Consider the following 17945-nt stretch of genomic DNA (forward strand, 5'->3'; position numbering starts at 1 on the left):
GCGTGTTACAGCAGACTTGAGGGTCTCTTCCATCTCGGAACGAAATGCACTTAAGAAAACAGAGTTTGTGTTGTCAGGACACTGATTGAATCAAACCTGCTCTCTCTTCTCTCTTACAGGTTACCAGGACAATGCCAGTACTTAGGGCTGCCGGTTGCTGATTACTTCAAACAGTGGATTAATCTGAAAAAGGTACTTTTGTGCAAACTGCCATGGTCCCTCTCTCCCTCTCTCCCCCCCTCCCCTTGTTCCTCTCCTTTCCTGTTTAAGGAGGTGTCTAATAACTACTGCTGTTTTGCATTGAAATGAGTTATTTTCTCAGAAGCTGGGCTGAGCGAGTCCTCCGGCTCCCTATTGTATCTCCTCTAATAGAGTCTTACTGTACTTGATGGGATGTGTTCTGCGGCTGGGGAGAAGCCCATTGTGGCAGGCGCAGTGCGGTGTCTCTGCATAATAGTGGGACACTGTGAGGCCCCTCTTCAGCAAAGGTTGCGTTGGCCCCAGTGTTCCTGACTCTTTTGTTTTGCAGCTGTTCCCTACAGACCAAATTCTGGTTGATAAACATGTGGAAATATTCCCAAATAATAATAATAATAAAAAAAAATTCAGGATTTCCCTTTGTGCTGTGGGGAAGGGGAGTGTCTCAGCAGCATGTCCACCTAAAGAAACCACTGGTCAATTTGCAAAGCAAAATACCTTGGACTTCGCTGTCTGGTGCCTTGTATTGCTCCACAGCTTCCCTGAGTGGTTAAAGAGCAGCCTGCTGTGCGTCCACAGAGCCTCCTGGCACAGCTGCTCCATCTGCACAGAGAAGTGTGGTGATGCCGTAAGCCACAAATCAAAGTGGGAAGAACAGAACAAGTGTAATTACAAGCAGTAGCAGGAAGAGGAGGGAGGCTGGGGGTAGGGGTGATGTCTGTGCCCAAGAGAAAATGGGGTGGCCGTCGTGGTTAAACCTTTGGATGAGTAAGATTCCCTTCCCCCGTCCAATTTAACATTTTATTTGGGCTTCTGTGCCTTCCCCTGATAATTAGGGGTCTTGGTAAGTGAAATTTGCTTGCAAACAGCTCGTTGTACTTGTGGACTTTTCTTTTGTCCCTTTATTTATTTATTGTTTTAAATGGAAGCATGAGTGACAGCCCGAGCGGCCGCAGAAGGACAATTTGCATGATCTGTTCCGTCAAATAGGGTAGAACATGAACTTAACAAGGGATGCTGGCAGCACATTCCAGGCTGAACTTGTCAAAGGGTCTTGTATTTCCCTGCTGTCAGAGCAAATCTTTTGGCTGATTGCTGGTCCTTGGTAAATGAAATCTGAAAGCACATTGGGGCATTCTGCAGTTCAGTGACCATTAATGATCGCCATTTGAAGTTCACTAAACTTCCGGTGAATGGATAGCAGCAGCTATATAACCAGCAGGTTGATGGCTGCAGAATAATAATATTTAAAAAAAAATAAATAAAAATCCCTGTGTTCCATGATGTTTGCTAAGAAGGAGGTTGATCTGGCCCTTGTCCTCCTCTGGGCCTCAAGAATGAATGACTTAGAGCTCTTTCCCGTAGTTGGAGGCTCCCAGATTTGAAGTGTTAGGAGTTGGGATTCATCATAACGTGGACAGCCAGGCAAGCAGCTGTTCTTCAAGATGGGTGTTCATGTGTTGGGTTCCAGCAAATACTGTGATGCAAGGTTACAGGCAAGTGACCATCCCTGAAGCATCAAGCACAGAGCTAAAGGCAGGAACAGGAGGGAAGCTGTTGCATGGAAGCATTGCCTTGTTCAGCTCTCCCAAGGGGTCACACGCTGTGGGTGTAGGATGGGACGTGTGGGTTGGGGTGCAGAAAGTAGGGCTCCAGTCTCCTTCAGATCATGTGTGGGAGAAATGTTCCTCTTCCTGCAATCTCTCTAATCCCTTAAACATCGAAGTTTTTTCCGACTCTTTAGTACCTGATGCCCTGCGATACAGGGTGGTTTCAGCATCCCTGCACCCCTCTAGGAAGTGACCCAGGTTCAAGAGAAGAGGAAGGACCTTTCCTGGCCTGGGGCTGAAAAGCTGCCTACCCTGGGTCTTGCTCTTACCCCAGAGTAGAACCTTCCCATGCTATTCCCCACTTTGCTCTCTGGGGTGTTTGTAGGAAACTCCCTGTGTGTTTTCATGAGAGGATTTCCAGCCTACATTGGTAATCTTGGCCAAGCAGTGGGACCTCAGTCTCTTTTGAGTGAGCTCCCAGTGTAAGACAGATAAGGTTGGGCAGGTGTCTGCCCCCCTGCTCTTCCCTGCATAGCTCATGTGGCCACTTTTCCCCTCCCTCTGGCACATTCCTGACTTGGAAGTACCTCCTAGGCTGAGTCTTCCACTGACCAGATCCATGAACTGAAGGTGTTGGGGAGGGTGGTGGTGTGAAACTGCGAATTTCTAGGTCATGGATAATGCAGACTTGGATGTTTTGGATCTGGAGAAAACAGTTCGTGTGCATGTAAATGACAGATGTAACTGAGCAGCTTCCTGCAGGATGGCCCCACCTGCATCTGCTGCCTATCCTTTGGGTCTCTGCTTGTCACCAGTGACACTGAGCCCTGCTAAGTTAGGGAACTACTGCTGCGACCCCAAGGCGATGAAAAAGGGTGGGATTACATCCAGAAAGGTCTGTGTGTGGGGCAGATGTGTTTGTGTACCTGCATGTCACAGGAACAAAACATGTTCCAGATTCCCTCTGCCCATGGGTAAATGGCTTCAGCTCCTCTTTGTCCTCATTCTCCAATAAATTCCTTTGCTTGTCACATTGGTGCTGAAGGAGCAGCTGAGGTGAGCACCCTGTGCCTCCAGGCCTCTTTAGAGCATGGAGACTTGCCTCTTGGCAAACTAAAGATGGGCATCAGCCCCCTGATAGCTGCCACGCTTGGGTTGCCCTAGGGAACATTTCAGGATTGACCTGGCAGTGCAGGTGGGTGGTGGTGAGCCCCACACCTGACTGCTGCAACGGTGGCCACGGTGTCTTGGGATCTGTGAAAAAGCCTCTGTGGAGGACAAAAGGGAAAAAACTGCCTGTGCACTTGACCGCATTTGCTGAAGTTTTACCTTGCCCTGTGCCCCGCCCCCCCAGCCTGCTAATGCATCCCTTCCGTCAAGCCTGATCGGTGTTTGCTGACATTTTTAATGTCACTGAGCGATCTTGTATCTCTGGTGAACTGTCAGTGTAGAGCTGACTCGGGGCAGAGAGTTTATCATGTTCTTCACTTCGATTAGCTCAGCCTTGTGGGAGGGCAGCAGAAAGCAGAGGAGGCTTTCTTTGAATGCTGCAACATTTCAGATATCCCCCTAAACCATCTTGATAGAGAGCCACCATCCTGCCTGCCAGTTCGCCTTATGTGCCTGTCACCTCCATCCACAGAGGCCCTGTGGGTTAGGGTGGAGGTGCAGAACCTGAGCTCCATCATTGGAGCTGGATGCTCAGGATGTAAATAGCAGAGGGCTTTGTGTCAGGAGCAAGGGGCAGCGGTGGAGAAATAGGTGCAGAAAGCAGGAGGCTATGGTGAAGATTTACAGCGAAAGGAAAGCTGCTGCAGTTAACAAGCTACAACCAAGCTGCTACCCCAGGGGTATCCTCAGGTAGCTGGGATAAATTTATCAGTGCTTATTCCAACACAAGGATCAGCTCTCCTTTGTGCTCCTTTTCCTCCTTCAGGAGTGGTTCATAGTTCCAGGTTCCACTCAAGTTAGCAGGACGGTGGGTTCCAGGGTGGATCCTCACTCTGCAGGGATGGAGCCAGCGCTGTGTTAGGTTGAGGACACGGTGCCTGTGACCACAGGGTGGCCAGGAGCCTGGGAATGGAAAACCCAGTGGGTAACAGGACTGCCAGCACTGCTGGGTTCAGGAGCAGGTCACAAGGGGGAGAGTGGTTTGATGGAGGGAGGAGGTGGAAGAAGGGTGGTGAGCCTCCATTTTCTTACAGTTGGCTTGTGCAAGGAAAGCATCAGAAGGATGATGAAGGTGTCAGAAAAGACAGACCAAAGGTCTAACCCAGCTCCTCTCCATGCCAGAGGCCAGGAGCTGATACTTGCAGGTGTGGTAAGGAGAGCATGGTTCAAGTCAGGACTTAAAGGACTGTGAGCTGGCAGCTGCCCCTGGACTGCTCTGTCCAGCACCCACTGGTTTTACCACCTCTGTCTACCAGGAAACTCTGCACCCTTCTCTGAATCTGCTCATGCTTTTGGTTTCTGCAGCATCCTGCAGCATTGAGTTTTGCTATTTAATTATGCATTAATTATACTGTTTCTTCATACATTGTGTGAAGGTTCAGGTCCTTTTCTCTCTTCTAAATCTACTGTCAGATTATTTTTTTGAGCCTGTGTCTTGCATTGTGTGAAAGAGCAAATAAAGTGTTTGCAGTCTGTCTCCCTTCTGTTACTCCTGACTTGAGGCCTCTGCCGTGCTCCTGCTCCATTGTCTCTCTTCCAGTGCAGTGTAACTTTGTCAGAGGGCTGGCACAGAGACACTCACAGGCTCTGTGCCTTAGAGCTGGTTGTGGAAGCTCTTTTTAACACTGTACACGCTATCCTGAGCTTCCATTTCTTCACTGGACATTCTGCAGTTAAAAGACAACAGAGGAGTAGTTTCTGGTATTTTATTTATTAGAAAATATAATCCTCATGCTTACCCCAGAGCTGCCCCTGGCTCAGGACAGCTGTCCTGGCATGTTTGACCATCTTTGATTTTTGTTCACAGAGGGCAGCATGTCTTTCCATCCAGTAATAGTGGCTTCTGTAGGAGTGAGAGAAAACTGGTCCTAGTTCGACACCCTCCTGAAGTGCAAGGAAGTTTTTATGAAAGGCAAGAGCTGCATGATGCATGTGGATGAATGCAACCTTCCTTCTCTGGGCATCACCAGACAGAGCTGATGGAGCCTTGGAGAGCACAGTGTGACCGTGCTGGGGGTACTGTGGCTGTGAGCAGAGCTGGCCTTTTCCAGGCCCAGCCATTATTGATCTGTAGGTACTCCTAGTTGGAAGCAAACTGTTAATACACATACACAAATGTTTTAAGGTCACCTACTCACATTGTGAAATCTGACAGAGGAAACATGTAATGGGATGTTTTTGTTAATATTTGGCGACTAGAAATAAACACATCCTAAACAAACAAAGATTTGCTAACAGCTTTTTGTCTCTCCTCTGAATTAACAATTCCTTCTGCTGTTGAGGTGGGAGGAGGAGCTCTGAGTACTTGTCGGGCACTTGATGCTGAAGTGTCTGGAGTGCTCTGGACAAAGTATGTTTACATGGGTGCAGCTGAGAGGTGGTTTACTTTTTGGCCCTAGAAATTGATTTTGTGAAGTCTAAGTTCTTGAGGGCTTACTGTGATTGTTACCAATTGCCTGTTTATGGGGTTAATGCCTGTAGGGAATATAAAATGCCAAGTAAGGTTAGAAAAGATGGAGGAGAACTCATCAGCCAGAGTGCTTCACCACCAAAGCATCAAGCATGTGAGTAGATGTTGCCACTTGACCACAGAGCTGCTCCTACGCCCACGATGCTCCACGGTTTGCTGGTTTGCAACATGAGCAACTGCTCTGAGACCCTGTCACACCTTCCTTCAGTGGGAACTGTGCTTTCCTGGGCTCCTCACCCCTAGCTGCAGAGCTCTTGGCTTTGGAAAGTCTCTCTCAGAAGGTAGGAATGGGAGAGGTTGTGAAAGAAAACAGGAGGAGGATCATGACTAGGAAGAAATTCTTTCCTGTGAGGGTGGTGACACACTGGAACAAGTTGTCCAGAGAAGCTGTAGCTGCTCCTGGATCACTGACAGTGTTCAAGCCCAGGTTGAATGGGGACTTTGGGCAACTTGGGCTAGTGGAGGGTGTTCCTGCCCATGGCAGGGGGATTGGGATTCTATAACTCCAGGGGAGTAAGACTGTCTTTTTCATGGAGATTAGGAAAGAAGAGTGCCTGTGTGATGGCATTGGTTTATAATTGGAAGGAAATGGAAGAATTGCTTATAACAGCAAAATGACCCTGTTTAATAAATACTTGGCTCTGTATTTACAGAAAAGCAGAGGCTGCCGTATCGCTGAGCAAGAGGTTTGCTGCTAGAGCACAATTTTCTGATAAAGTGAAGTGGTAGCTTTCAGTTGGCATTTTGCATAGTTGGTTTAGAGGAGTTTTAAAGAGCTGGCTGAGAAGCCCTGGCCTGTTAATAAGTCTTTGAACATGGGGGAAGTTCTACAGGACTGGAAGAAAGCTAATGTTGTACCAGTAATTTAGAAGGGCAAATGGGATGACCGATGAAGTAATTATAGCCCTATCAGCTTGACATTAATTCTGGGCAAAGTAATGAAAAGCCAGATATCATAGTTGATTAATAAAGAATGAAAAGAGGGTAATATAATGCCAATCAATGTGGATTTATGGAAACTAGATCTTTTTCAAACTAACTTGATATTTTTTTATGAGACTACATGTTTGGTTGATAAAGGTAACCATGTCAATGTAATATACTTCTGAAAGGCATTTGACTTGGTACCTTATGACATTTTGATTAAGAAACAAGAGTGATACAAAATCAACATGGCACACATTACATTGATTAAGAACGAGCAAACTGACAGCTCCTAGCATTTAATTGTAAATGGGTAATCATCATGGAGTGCATGTCTTCCTGGTGGGGTCCCACAGGGATCTATTTCTCAGACCTCTTGTATTTAACACTTTTATCAATGCCCTGAAAGAAAACATAAAAATCATTTTCGATAAAGTGTGCAGATACTGCATCTAAGGGGGCAGCTGCTGCTGGTTTTATAAACCAGCCATGGTGGGCAGGAGCAGAGGGGATGGATCGTCTCTTCTTTGGGACTGACTTGACTAGTATGGGATGCTGGGTCCTTCTCCAGCATCTCTGCATCAGAAAGGATTCTGGAAACTTGAAGACTGGATGAGAACTGCAAGACCCATGGAAACACTGGCCATGCTGTAAAGCCCCTGGGAGCCGTTAAGGGAACTGGAGAGAAGGGTAAGGGAGAGCTGGCTGCAGTCCCTGAGTATCGTGAGGGAGAGCTGAGACGTGGCTGGCGAGAGGCTCCTTGGGCCTAGCAGACAAAAGCACGAGCAGTGCCAGTGCCTGGAAGCCAAAGCCAGGTAATTCAGGTGCAGATTTCAACAGTGAGGGTAATTAACTGTTGGAACAACTTACCGAGGGCTGTGGTGGATTCTCCAGCTCAGGAGGGAAGGGTTTTTTTCCTAAAAATGTCAGCTCTGGTTCAAACAGGAATGAATTCGGTGCAGCCTTGTGGCCTGTGCAGGTCGTGCCAGCTGATCACGAGGGTTTCTCCTGCCGTGCTATTCTTCAGCTGGCTGTCTGCTCTGGCTGCTCCGTTTCCTTGCAGTGAGAGCATCCTCAAAGGCTCCTGAGTTGGGGGAGCGTGGGTAGCACAGGTGCCACGAGGCTGGGGATGGAGGGGACGGCATCCCGATGCATGTGGCGCTGGCAGTGCGGGCAGGGGAGCCCTCCTGCTCCCGGGGCTGGAGCGTGGCAGCCGTCCACGACTTCTCCTTTAAATCTGTCGTGCAGCTGTCTGAACTCTGAAATTTCTTTCACTCTCTCCCTCGCCTTGTTAACATGTGTTGCCTTTGGGGTAATCAGGGAAAAAATATTATGTCCTTTTACAATTACCGGGTTTTGGAATATTAAAATGTCTCTCTGCATCGGCAGTGTTATTTTGATTGGTATTCTAACCTTTGACTAGCCCATAAAGCGAGCCGCTCTTCAAGCCAATATTGCAGGACTGAAATTTAATTCCGAAATGATTCCAGATAATAGGGAGACAGATAATATATGCATGAAGGATATTATGTTTGGACTAAATGCAGCAGGGCCAGGGCTTGGGAGTTGAATAATAGCCCAGAGTGAGTTATAATCTGTGGGACAGAAATACCTTACTGTCAGGGCCAGGAGAGGAACTCTTAAATCAAAGGGAAGGGAGACAAGGAGGGAGTCGAGGATAGTCATCTCAAAGGGAAAGGGCATCCAGGAGAGGCCTTAAAGGAGCAGCCCTCTCTGTCCCGCTGCCAGGGTAACTGTCCTCCCTTGTTTACAAGGAATGCCAAGTAAAAACAAGGAAAATCAACAAGCGGGAGGTTGTGCTGGGAAGAGAGGGTGAGAGCCTGCCAGTTCTTGGCAGGCTTTTCCCTTTGCTCCTCCGAGACTCACTGGAAGGGGATACAGGATGGGTTATGCGTCAGGCTTCTTTGCCTCCTCTTCCCTTGAAGCTGTAACTGGATGGACAGAGAGGTGGTTGATGTTTGCAGGGTGTGCTAAGGCAGGGTGCTCACCTAACACAGAGTAACCATCAGGGTTGTTTTGGTACCCTCTTCTGCATAAAACCAAGCTAAGGTCTGGTGTAAAGACTGTGTGGCCAGTAGTAGTTATTCAGGGCTCTGCCCTCCACCTTCTCAGCCCAGGAGTCACTGGCAGGCAGGGATGTCTCCTTCCCTCAGAGCTGCTGCCCTGGCTGGTGCCTGGAAACACAGAGTAGGAGCATCCTGTGTGACAGCTAAGTGTGAATTCAGTGCCTTTTAAATACTGGAGGCTTTAAGAAACAGCATCCCTCTCTGGGCTGTCTGCCTCAGGGAAGGGAACTTGGAGGGTTTGCTATTTGCTCCTTTGCAGGTGGCACTTTGTGCTCTGCAGGCAGCTTCCAAGTGTGGTGGAGCAGTCAGCAGAGTGCTTTTCACTCTGCAGTAGCTCAGCCCTATAACTTTAACCTGCTGGGTGAGGTGTGGGGAGTTTTTCTGTAGCCAGGCTTTGCAGAGCGTTGCAGAATACCGTGCCGGCAGCTGTCCCGGGAGGAGAGGAGCTGAGCAAGCGGAGATGGAGAATGATCTCTGCTGCTGGGGTGACACAAACCCATGTCGATATAACAGGCTTTGGCTCAGTGGCACGAGCTTATAGTTTCAAAGTAATGATCCCAGCCTTGCATTTCATTTCCTGGTCTTGCTACAGCTGAGAGGGGCTCTAGATGCAGCCTGGAGGCTTCACTGGTTTTGGATGACTTGAGCAATAACATACATGCCCATCCCAGGAGGGCAGAAAAGAGCAGTGTCCATCCTCACCTAAGGCAAATGGTTTTGTGTGTTCCCCTCTGCATTGACTTTCGGTAGTGGGGTTTTTATATGGCATCCTAAAATCACAGGAGCAATTTTCTGTGCAGCCTGTGTCTGTATGAACTGTTCTGGGAGTAGATGTGCAAGATGTGATCTTCAGAGGGTTAATGTAAGCTCTTGGTCTTGGTTCACCAGAAAGTAGATAAATTTCCTGGCTTGCAAAATAGAGGATTAGTTTAGTAATTCCTTCTGGCCATAAAATCCAAACTGTGTGAAAGAGCACCCTTCTTGCTGCCAAACTCATACCAAGCAGAAGGTTGTGGGCTGGGAACAGGCAGCCAGTTTCTCTCTCACTAATGTTGAGACTCCACTGGGTGCGTGAAGACAACGTCTGACAAGGTCCTGTTATGTGGAAGCTGTGCAGAGATACTCCTGTGCAAAGGAGATGTGTCAGTGTGTCAGTCCTATTAACAAGAAGCTTCTCCTTCCTTCCCAAGCGATCCTGTGTGTGCTTTAGCAAGTGTTCATCTCAGGGCATCTCACACACCAATTAACTTCTTTACCATCATGGCTTCTCCTACACTCCCTTTTAACTGATGCATATCAAAACTGCATGAGCTGCGTGTTAAAATCTCATTGCTTTTCTTAGGCAAAGTGTTTTGGAGCCTAGTCTTAGCCTCTGGGGCAAACCAGTTTTGCATACTGGGCTCAAGGAGGGCCTGGCACAGGTGGAGAAAGCCTAGAAGAAAGCAAAAGAAGAATCAGAGAGCTGGAAGATGTTAGCCCCAGGAGAAGACTTGAGGGATCCGGGGTGTTCAGCCTAAAGAAGAATGAGCAGAAATTGGTTTTGTAGGAATGAAAGTGCTCAGAGAAGTTTACTCTGGGTGGCTGCAGTGGGCAGCTCTTAGTCATGTCCTTACCTGCTCTGAGGAGATAAGTAAATGCTTATTGTGGGTGAGAACAGGGATGCAGGACCTTGAGCTCTTGAGCTTTTCAGAGTTTAGAAGAATACGGTGGGGATGGTTTGGGTGGAAGTGGCCTTTCCTTGAAGCAGACGCTATGGGTCATCACTTGCCCCTTCCTACCATTTGCTGCGATGCTTCCCGCTCCTTTGTGCTTGGACACAGGCCATCTGCTATCCCTGGGACACATCGATGAAGCTCAGACAAAGAAGGGGTGGTTGCCTTGGGTGCCACATTTTGTCTCCACTCCCCTCCTGATGCTGTGTGCCCTGCTCAGGGTGTTTGTACTGGGAAAATCCCAAGGCAGCCTTTACTGTTTGGCAGTGCTTTCAAGCTCCATCCAGGACTGGGGCTGACTGGTGTCACGCATGGTACAGACAGCTCTTGGATAAGGCAAGAATGGGGTGGTTCCAGGGAAACTGAGGAACAGAACTATCTTGCTTGGCCCCACACAGCCTCGAGGTACCAGACAAAACAAAGTGTGACATTTGTGATGCTTTTGTATTTTTAAGCTGTGCAAAAGCTTTGCCTCCAGGATGAGGTCTGAAGCAGTGGTTTGCTGAGCACACTGCAGTGGCTGCTTTATCAAAACATCCTTGTCAGAGTGTGTGGCCGGAGGCAGGTTGGCATTCCTGGTTCTCCTGCACAGCCCCGTCGCCTGCGGGTGGAAGGCGGGGAGGCAGCTGCTCAGCCCTTGCGCGCCACTCTTCCTGCTGAGTGCCATATTGCTCGGCTGCACCTCGCTGTGCCTGCACACCCCTAGCAGGGGGATTGGAACATCTGTCCCCTGCTCTGAGGAGCCTCCTGGTTCCCATCTGGCTGTGTGTGCCGCTGCTGTGGTTAAACGTCCTGCTCAGACCTTTACACCATGAGGCTGGTTGCTGGTTGCAGGCTGAGAAAGGAGCTGCGCTGGCTCTCCTGGTCCTGCCTGTTGGTGGGGCAGCGTACCATGGGTGCCAAAGACAAAGTTTTGCTTGGTCAAAGCCAAGCAAAATAACCCTCAGTGGGAGCTGAGCAAGCTGTGCTTTGAACAGTAAAAACCTCCTGCCATGTCAAGGTCATGCAGGTGGCCTGATGGTCCCTGCGGCAGAGCCTGCTCAGGCAAGGCCTGGATGCAGCGTTGGTCATGGTGTGACTGGGGCCTGTCAGCTGGGCACTCTCTGTAGCTGGGAGTAACAGCTGTTTTACAGCGTGACCACAGTATGGTTGATGTGCCCCATGCATCCAGACCTGCCCTGCAGTGTGCCCTTGGTATGGCAGCCAGGAACAAACCAGGGAAGCCATAAAGATGATCAGAACTAGGCCCTCAATCTCTCAGTGGCCAGGTGTCTGCCTGGCACAGGCCTGGCATGTCACCCATACACAGGACTGCGGCTCTGCCTGTGAGGCACCAGCACTGTCAGCAAAAGCTGGGGGCCTCCAACCTCGTGTGCCTGCTCCTGTGAAGTTGTGGGGCAGCCTGTGTTTTCCCATGTCTCATGTACTGTGGCCATGCCCTGGTGCAGCAAGAGGCAAGCCTGACCCCAGGCCTGACACAGCTCCCAGCAGTCAATACCAGAGCAAGGCAAGAGGAGAAGGGATTAGAGGCAGGGCATGTTTTACAATAATCCTTCAACGTGTGCTGCATTCCAGGCCGGGAGGAGCTGGGAGGCGAAAGCACAATGCGTGAAAGATGGCCTTTCCCAGGGTGCTGTGGGTCAGGAAAGGGGCAGAGCATCCCTGCATCCCAGCTTCTCAGCTGGAGCTTTACATGGGTACCAGCACAGCTGCCTAGTGTCTGGGAAAGGAGCTGTGTCCTCTTTTTGCTGCGTTTAAAAGACAGGAGCTCAGTGTAGGAGCATGAAAATGGACCTGTGTAGTTCTCCAGGGAGGAATGTGGGGTTAATCAGATTTTCTAGCCTCGGGGATTAAAACATTAACTGGGTTAGTCCTCATTGTCCTACCAAGCCAGCATGGCTAAAAGAGAGAGTGACAGTCTGCCACCTCCACCAGCAGCAGGCTGGTTCCTGGTAGCTATCATCTTGCCAGTAAGTGGAAAGAGCTTTTCTTGTATGAGGTGTTCTGGTGAGCGGTGCTGAATGTGATGCACTGTCCTGAAAGAGGTGGGACTTTGCTTCTGCTGTCTCCCTGGGGAAGTGTGGGCATCCAGCCTCTGCCCCCTTGCTCATCCCATGGCTTGGTTTTTGCTTCTCAGGGGCTTGATGCAAAGTGGCAAGAGATGCTCAACTGGGAGATTGGAGATAACTGTAGTGGAATTTGGATGCTAATAACTTACAGTGCTTTACACTTGTTAAATTAATTAATTAAATCCCTCAGAACCCCAAGGCTACTAAGCAAAGTTGATTTCAGAGTTGGGATTAAAAGTCTCCTGCTGCCCTTCCCCCATGCTGGCATTGCACTTCTGGCTCCATCCTGCCTTATGCTCTTTCCATTTGTAGGTTTCCTTGCTTGAGCTCTTTGCCTGCAACTCAGGGATTGGTTCTATCACAATGGTTTACCAGGATCTGGCTGGAAAGTCTGCAGATAGAGTCTGCTGCTGCTGTTTAGGAGACAACTCATCTGTTGCCCTCATCGAGACGTAAACCTCTCCTGTTTTGTGGCTGACTGGGGAGAGAGGGCAGCTTTGTTCATGAGGGTAGCTTCTCGAGCATGAACCAGACAGGGGCTATCTCATGATGGCTGCTTTTCCCAATTGCCTGAGCACTGTCTCCTACAGACCAGGACCATCTTCTCCTTGGCTGCTCTGACATGAATGTTGCTGTTGGCTTCATAGGGCCTCAAAGTCATAGGGCCATCCTGAAGTCGTGGTCTGGATTGCTGCACTGCAGGCTTCCCAAGCTTGCTCAGTACCCATCCAGTTCTCAGCAGTGCCCTTCTGATTGTCAGTAGATACAGAGACAAGACACTTCTGTTTGCATCTATATGCATCTTCCCCTTCTTCGTATTGCATCTTGAGTTGAAGAAGCTCATACTGTTCATTTTCTGGGACAGCCTATTCACAGATGGATATGCAGGTCTGACTTATGGCTGATGGACGAGCTCCACCTCCCTCACCTTTCTTTCAGCCAAGGTTCACTAGCATTGCTGGACCACACTCAATGTATCTTAAACCCACCAATTTCTATTAAGCCATGTAGGACGAAGTATAGCTGAGCCAGTCTCTCTCCTGTGTGTGCACTGGTGGGCATCTCCAGTGGGTTTCAGTGGCAAGGAGATGAAACCTCAGCTTGCCCTTGTGCCAGCGCTGCTCCTGCATGCATCTTGCAGATGCATTTTTAAACAAACTCTGGATATTTACTGTGTGGTATTGTGCCAACTTGAGGAACGCCTGCTGTCTGCGCTCTCCCAGTGTTGTAACCTCTGTCAGCCTGGCTCTGATTGATGCTATTAATATTTTAGAGATCATTTAGGATCTCCACCGTGGCTGTGCTCCTCACTCAGGGAAGAACTGTCCTGTGTAGATGCCTGCTGCTGCCGGAGGAGCGCGCTTGCTGCCTGTCAGTGTGTTTTGGAGGAAGCAGGTCCGCAACAGTAAGCAGGGCCACCAACACTAGTAGGAGCACAAAGCCTCGAAATACCTAGTAGCTAGCCTCCAGCAGGTCCAAGAACTTTGTGCAGATGAGGGTCTTTCAGCCTCCCTGCAATGTTCCCTTCTGTCTTTGCCTTTAGGCAAAGGGGCCAACTTCCCTCTGGACACTGTTCCACTGACTGTATTTGGCCAACATCCTTGCTGTGGAGGAGTGTACCCATGATATTGCTGAGCACTTCCATTTGCCTGAGACAGCTTCAGCAGAGCTGCCAAACTCAGAACTTTGCATCTTTCCTGTGTTTTGGGTCTCCTTTTGCCATTGCACCATGTATGATTTGGCCATGTGGAGTTGGCTCTGCTGCAGCTGTGTCTGTGGGGTCAGTCTTGAAGCTCAAGTTGCAGAGTTCACAAATGCCCTCAAGGCTCCTAGATCCATCCCTGGTGCCGACTGGGAGGTGACTGACATCTTTTGGCAGTGCTCTGCTGCGCACTGTCTCCAGCTGCTTATGGACCATGTCTCTCAGGAGCTGCTCATGGTCCCATCCTGCACCTCCTGCTCTCGGTTTGCCCTAAACAGCAGAGCTGTGTGGCCATTCCTCTCCGTGCAGCAGAGCTCTGGCGATGCTCTGCTTGCTCAGCCTTCCCCCTGGGGCCCAGCTAAATCCAGCTATGGGAATGGGGCTGGCACGCTGCAGGGACAGGGGCTCCAGCAGATCCAGGAGACAGTGAAGCAGTGTGACTGAATCCCAGACTGTGTTTGTTCTGCCTAATTATCAAAAGTATGAGTTTGTTCTGCTAGGTGCACATTATGCCTTTATTGTGGTGTAATTATGCCAGCTGCCTATGTTTAGTGTCATAAAAAGGAATAAAATGCCCATTACCCGCCTAAAGAATTCTTCTTGTGGGTTTTTTTTATTTTTATTGCTCTGGAGTACACAGTGGGGATATCTTTGATCGGCAATTCTCCATGTAAAATAGCTAGTGAAATACTGTGCCTTTCGGAGAGCTCCTCCAGCCAGCAGCCTGCAAAGGCAGCTGGCCCGACAGCCTCACCTGGCGCTGCCGCTGCTGCCTACTGCCAGCCCGATCTGGTGGTCAAGATGGTGAAGCCACCACGCTGCCACCACGCTGCCACCACGCTGCCACCACGCCACCTTCTGCAGGAGCTTGGCTGCTTTCCGGCAGCATTTCCCTGCTGCCAGCCAGGTCCCAGAGCTCCCTCTCACCAGCACAGTGCTTAAGAGGCATGGGGTGCTTTCTGAGCCTGGTTGAAAACGAAGCCTCTCTGCCTGCTGGAGCTGTTCAGAAAGACACAACAGTGCCTAGGACCAGCTGAGCTGCTTTTTGGACAGAACATTGCGTTGAGGAGTCCCATGCCATGGAGTGAACAACTTACAGTAGTCAAGGTTGCAGCACAGGGCGATGTGTGGATGCAGACAGTGCGCTCCTTTCCCCTGCCTCATCTGGAGCACCAAAAATACAAACCTCCTGCCGCTCTTCCCCAGCAGGAGTATGCGGTCCTGCAGGTCCCCTTGCAAGAGCAGGGATGCCAAACCTTGTCCCCCAGCCCCTGCACTTGGGCTTTGGCTGCTCCAGGGTTTCTTGTGGTGTCTAAATACCCAGGGCCGTGTTTCTGTGGTGCTGAGAGATGCCTCAGAGGAGCCACGTCCTCTAAGAGCTGATGTGCAAACATCAATTACTGAAGCACATACTCCTGCTGGGGAAGAGCGGCAGGAGGTTTGCTCTGTGTGTGGAAGTGCTAGGGGCATTTTGGGGATATTAAATAATTTCTGATGGAAAAAAAAATATAGAGAAAACCCCACATCCAAACCCCACATCTTCAGAGGTTGTTAAAAGCTGCCTCTCCACCTTTCCTTCTTCTAATAGTTTCAGTCTCTAATTGGAAACGGACTTTAATAGCCTCATTAGGAGTGGTTAGTGCTAGCTATAGATAGCTCTTAAATATATGGTTTCGGTGGATGGTAAATCTGTTGTTTTAGTTGGCTTATTTTTCAGCTCAATATTTTCAGTAGGTCTCCGGTCCCCCCAGCCCGACCGTGCCACAGATACCTCACACAACGTCCCTTTTAATTCCCCACGCTTATTTTTTACGTCAGGTGTTCCTTGAAGTGGCCTTCACAGCTCTCCACCCTTTCAGCCGCCGACTACGTCAGGGGAAGATGGACTTGCACCTCCCCACAGCTTCATTGCATATGCACATGCCGTCTGCCCCGGCGGCACGATTGCCTGGGTGAAGAATCCAAGGGGCTGCTGATAGCAATCATTGATTAAGAGGGTAATTGTCCTGAAAATTCAGATTGATCAAAAGGCAGAAATGATAACTTGTGTAACTGTGTTTAAAACCACGTCCTGTCAATAGGGGAGACTGAGACGTGGCGAGCAGTAAGCAGGGAGAATTGGATGTGCGAGTGGGAGAGTGTGCCTGCGGTTCGGGGAGGAGGGGGAGCCATTCTTCCTTGGGGTCCGTAGCAGGATGTTTCTTGTCACTGACGCTGGGCTATTGGAGATTCAATCACTTTTATCTTCCCCTCTCTCAATCCAAATGCCTTTTCATATTAGAAAATTAGAATCAGCTCTGCTCATGCAAGATTTATTAGCTCTGCTGAGCAATACCACAGAAGAGTAAATGATGTCGCGTTTCAGGGGCTTTTTACACATTATGACCAAACTTGCAACTTCTTAAGTATTCTTCCATTGAGCCACTGCAGGGTGTGAAAGGGTTGGGGAGACAAACTTCTCTCTGGAAATAGTTCTGCACCAGTCCGGATGTCTCTTCTTTATTATCAGAATGATTGGATTTGGTTGCTAATATGGATCTTTTCTTTGCACTCAGTTTCTGCACTTATTGCTCTGGAAATCAAACTCTAAGAATTGAGCCTGTTTATTGCTTTTTTTTCCCCAATCCCCTTTGTGGAAACACTTTTTGGTACTAAAATGTATGTCTTTGGAGCTCCGCTGCTAGCTGGTGCTCATTTCCATCTGAAGAAGACAAATCCTGTTCTCTACTCAAAGCTTTTCCCTTGTGTTTTGCATGAGGTGGCTCCTTTTTTAAACACTTTCTGACCTCACGTCGTACACAGCTCACATCTGGCGTAACAACGGTCCTTTGGCCTTCACGCACTAGATGCTAAAGCCATTTAAAGACGTGGCTGAATTTAGGCTCATAACACACAGTGGATATCACTGTGGGGATTCTGAGGCAGTGGGGGCAGTGGGAAGGTTTTCCTGTGAATCCTTATCAGAGATTGGACAGAAATTAGTTCCCATCTCTCCTGCTCCTGGGTTTCGGCCATGAGGCTTGTTTGTGAGGCTTTTCACTTCCAAATTGCTTCCCAGATGTCAAATCTGTGCAGCATCCTCATAGGCTGGCTGCGCAGGAGGGTCACTCAGCTGCAAGAGTCAAAAGGACTGGCTGTTGGGAGCCCTCTGCCTGAAGTGATGTTCAGAGTCTTTCTCCTCCTGCCCTCAAAAATAAGGTGTTTAAGATTGACAGTATTTCACTGATGAAATACAAATCCCGGGTGCTCCACAGCACTCCACCCCTCTCACATGGGGCATTGTGTAGGTAGCCCCTATGCAACAACCGTGGCTGTTGGCAAGGTAAACACGACTTTTATGGTAGTTCTGGTTTGGAATATTCCCAAAAAGGAGCAAATTTTTCTCTGGCCATCAGTATTTGGGAATGTAGATGGCACTGCTCAGAGTCTCACTACCAGAGTTGGCATTAAAGAACAGAAGCCAGAGTCAAGCTGTGGAAGGGAAGAGTCCATTCATTGCTTCACCTGCTGTCATCATCGTGTGGTGTAGCTCAGCACCCACAGTTGAGCTTCTGCCAATCTTTTGTTTGTCTGAGTCCGACTTTTCCTTGACATGGCCAGGCTGCTGGGAGGCTTGCAGTGCAGACAGGGCAGAGGAGAGGTTGGGGTGGCCTCATGGTAAGATCCTCCTTTGCCCATCAGCGTAGCCAGCACGAGGCATCTGTGTGGCTCATCGTTGTGGGCTCCAAATCTTCTGCTTGGCAGGTTTAAAGGGACTTTATTAACAGGCAGTGCTAATTACATTTAAAACAACACCATACTTGGACCTGTCCAAATGCCAGTCTAACTTGGCGCAAAGTTTCACCATTCATCTCAGCAAAAGGCATTTCTGAAGAGCTGCTTAACGCTGTGGCTGGCTGGCAGGGAGGCTTCTCGTCAAGTGTCGGTGCTTGGGAGGCGGATACACTTGACAAGCAGAAGGACTTGACTTTTTCCCCTTCCATGTACAAGCACTATGTATTATTCAAGGTCTTCTTAAGTCAATGCTGGGTTATTAATCGGTCGCTTCTCTGCATGTTAAATT

The 17945-nt window shown here is 49.2% G+C and overlaps 1 protein-coding gene across 1 annotated transcript in view; it reads left to right on the top strand.

The window, feature by feature from the left end:
- Positions 1 to 17945, top strand: part of ERI3 (ERI1 exoribonuclease family member 3) — a 132690-nt gene that overhangs the window by 52463 nt on the left and 62282 nt on the right. The window contains exon 6 of the mRNA XM_084266570.1: positions 120 to 192. Within this exon, the coding sequence (XP_084122696.1) occupies positions 120 to 192 (73 nt within the window). The remainder of the gene's footprint in view (positions 1 to 119; positions 193 to 17945) is intronic.

This window comes from Gallinula chloropus (assembly GCF_964237585.1).
Source record: "Gallinula chloropus genome assembly, chromosome: 6".
Classification (NCBI taxonomy): domain Eukaryota; kingdom Metazoa; phylum Chordata; class Aves; order Gruiformes; family Rallidae; genus Gallinula; species Gallinula chloropus.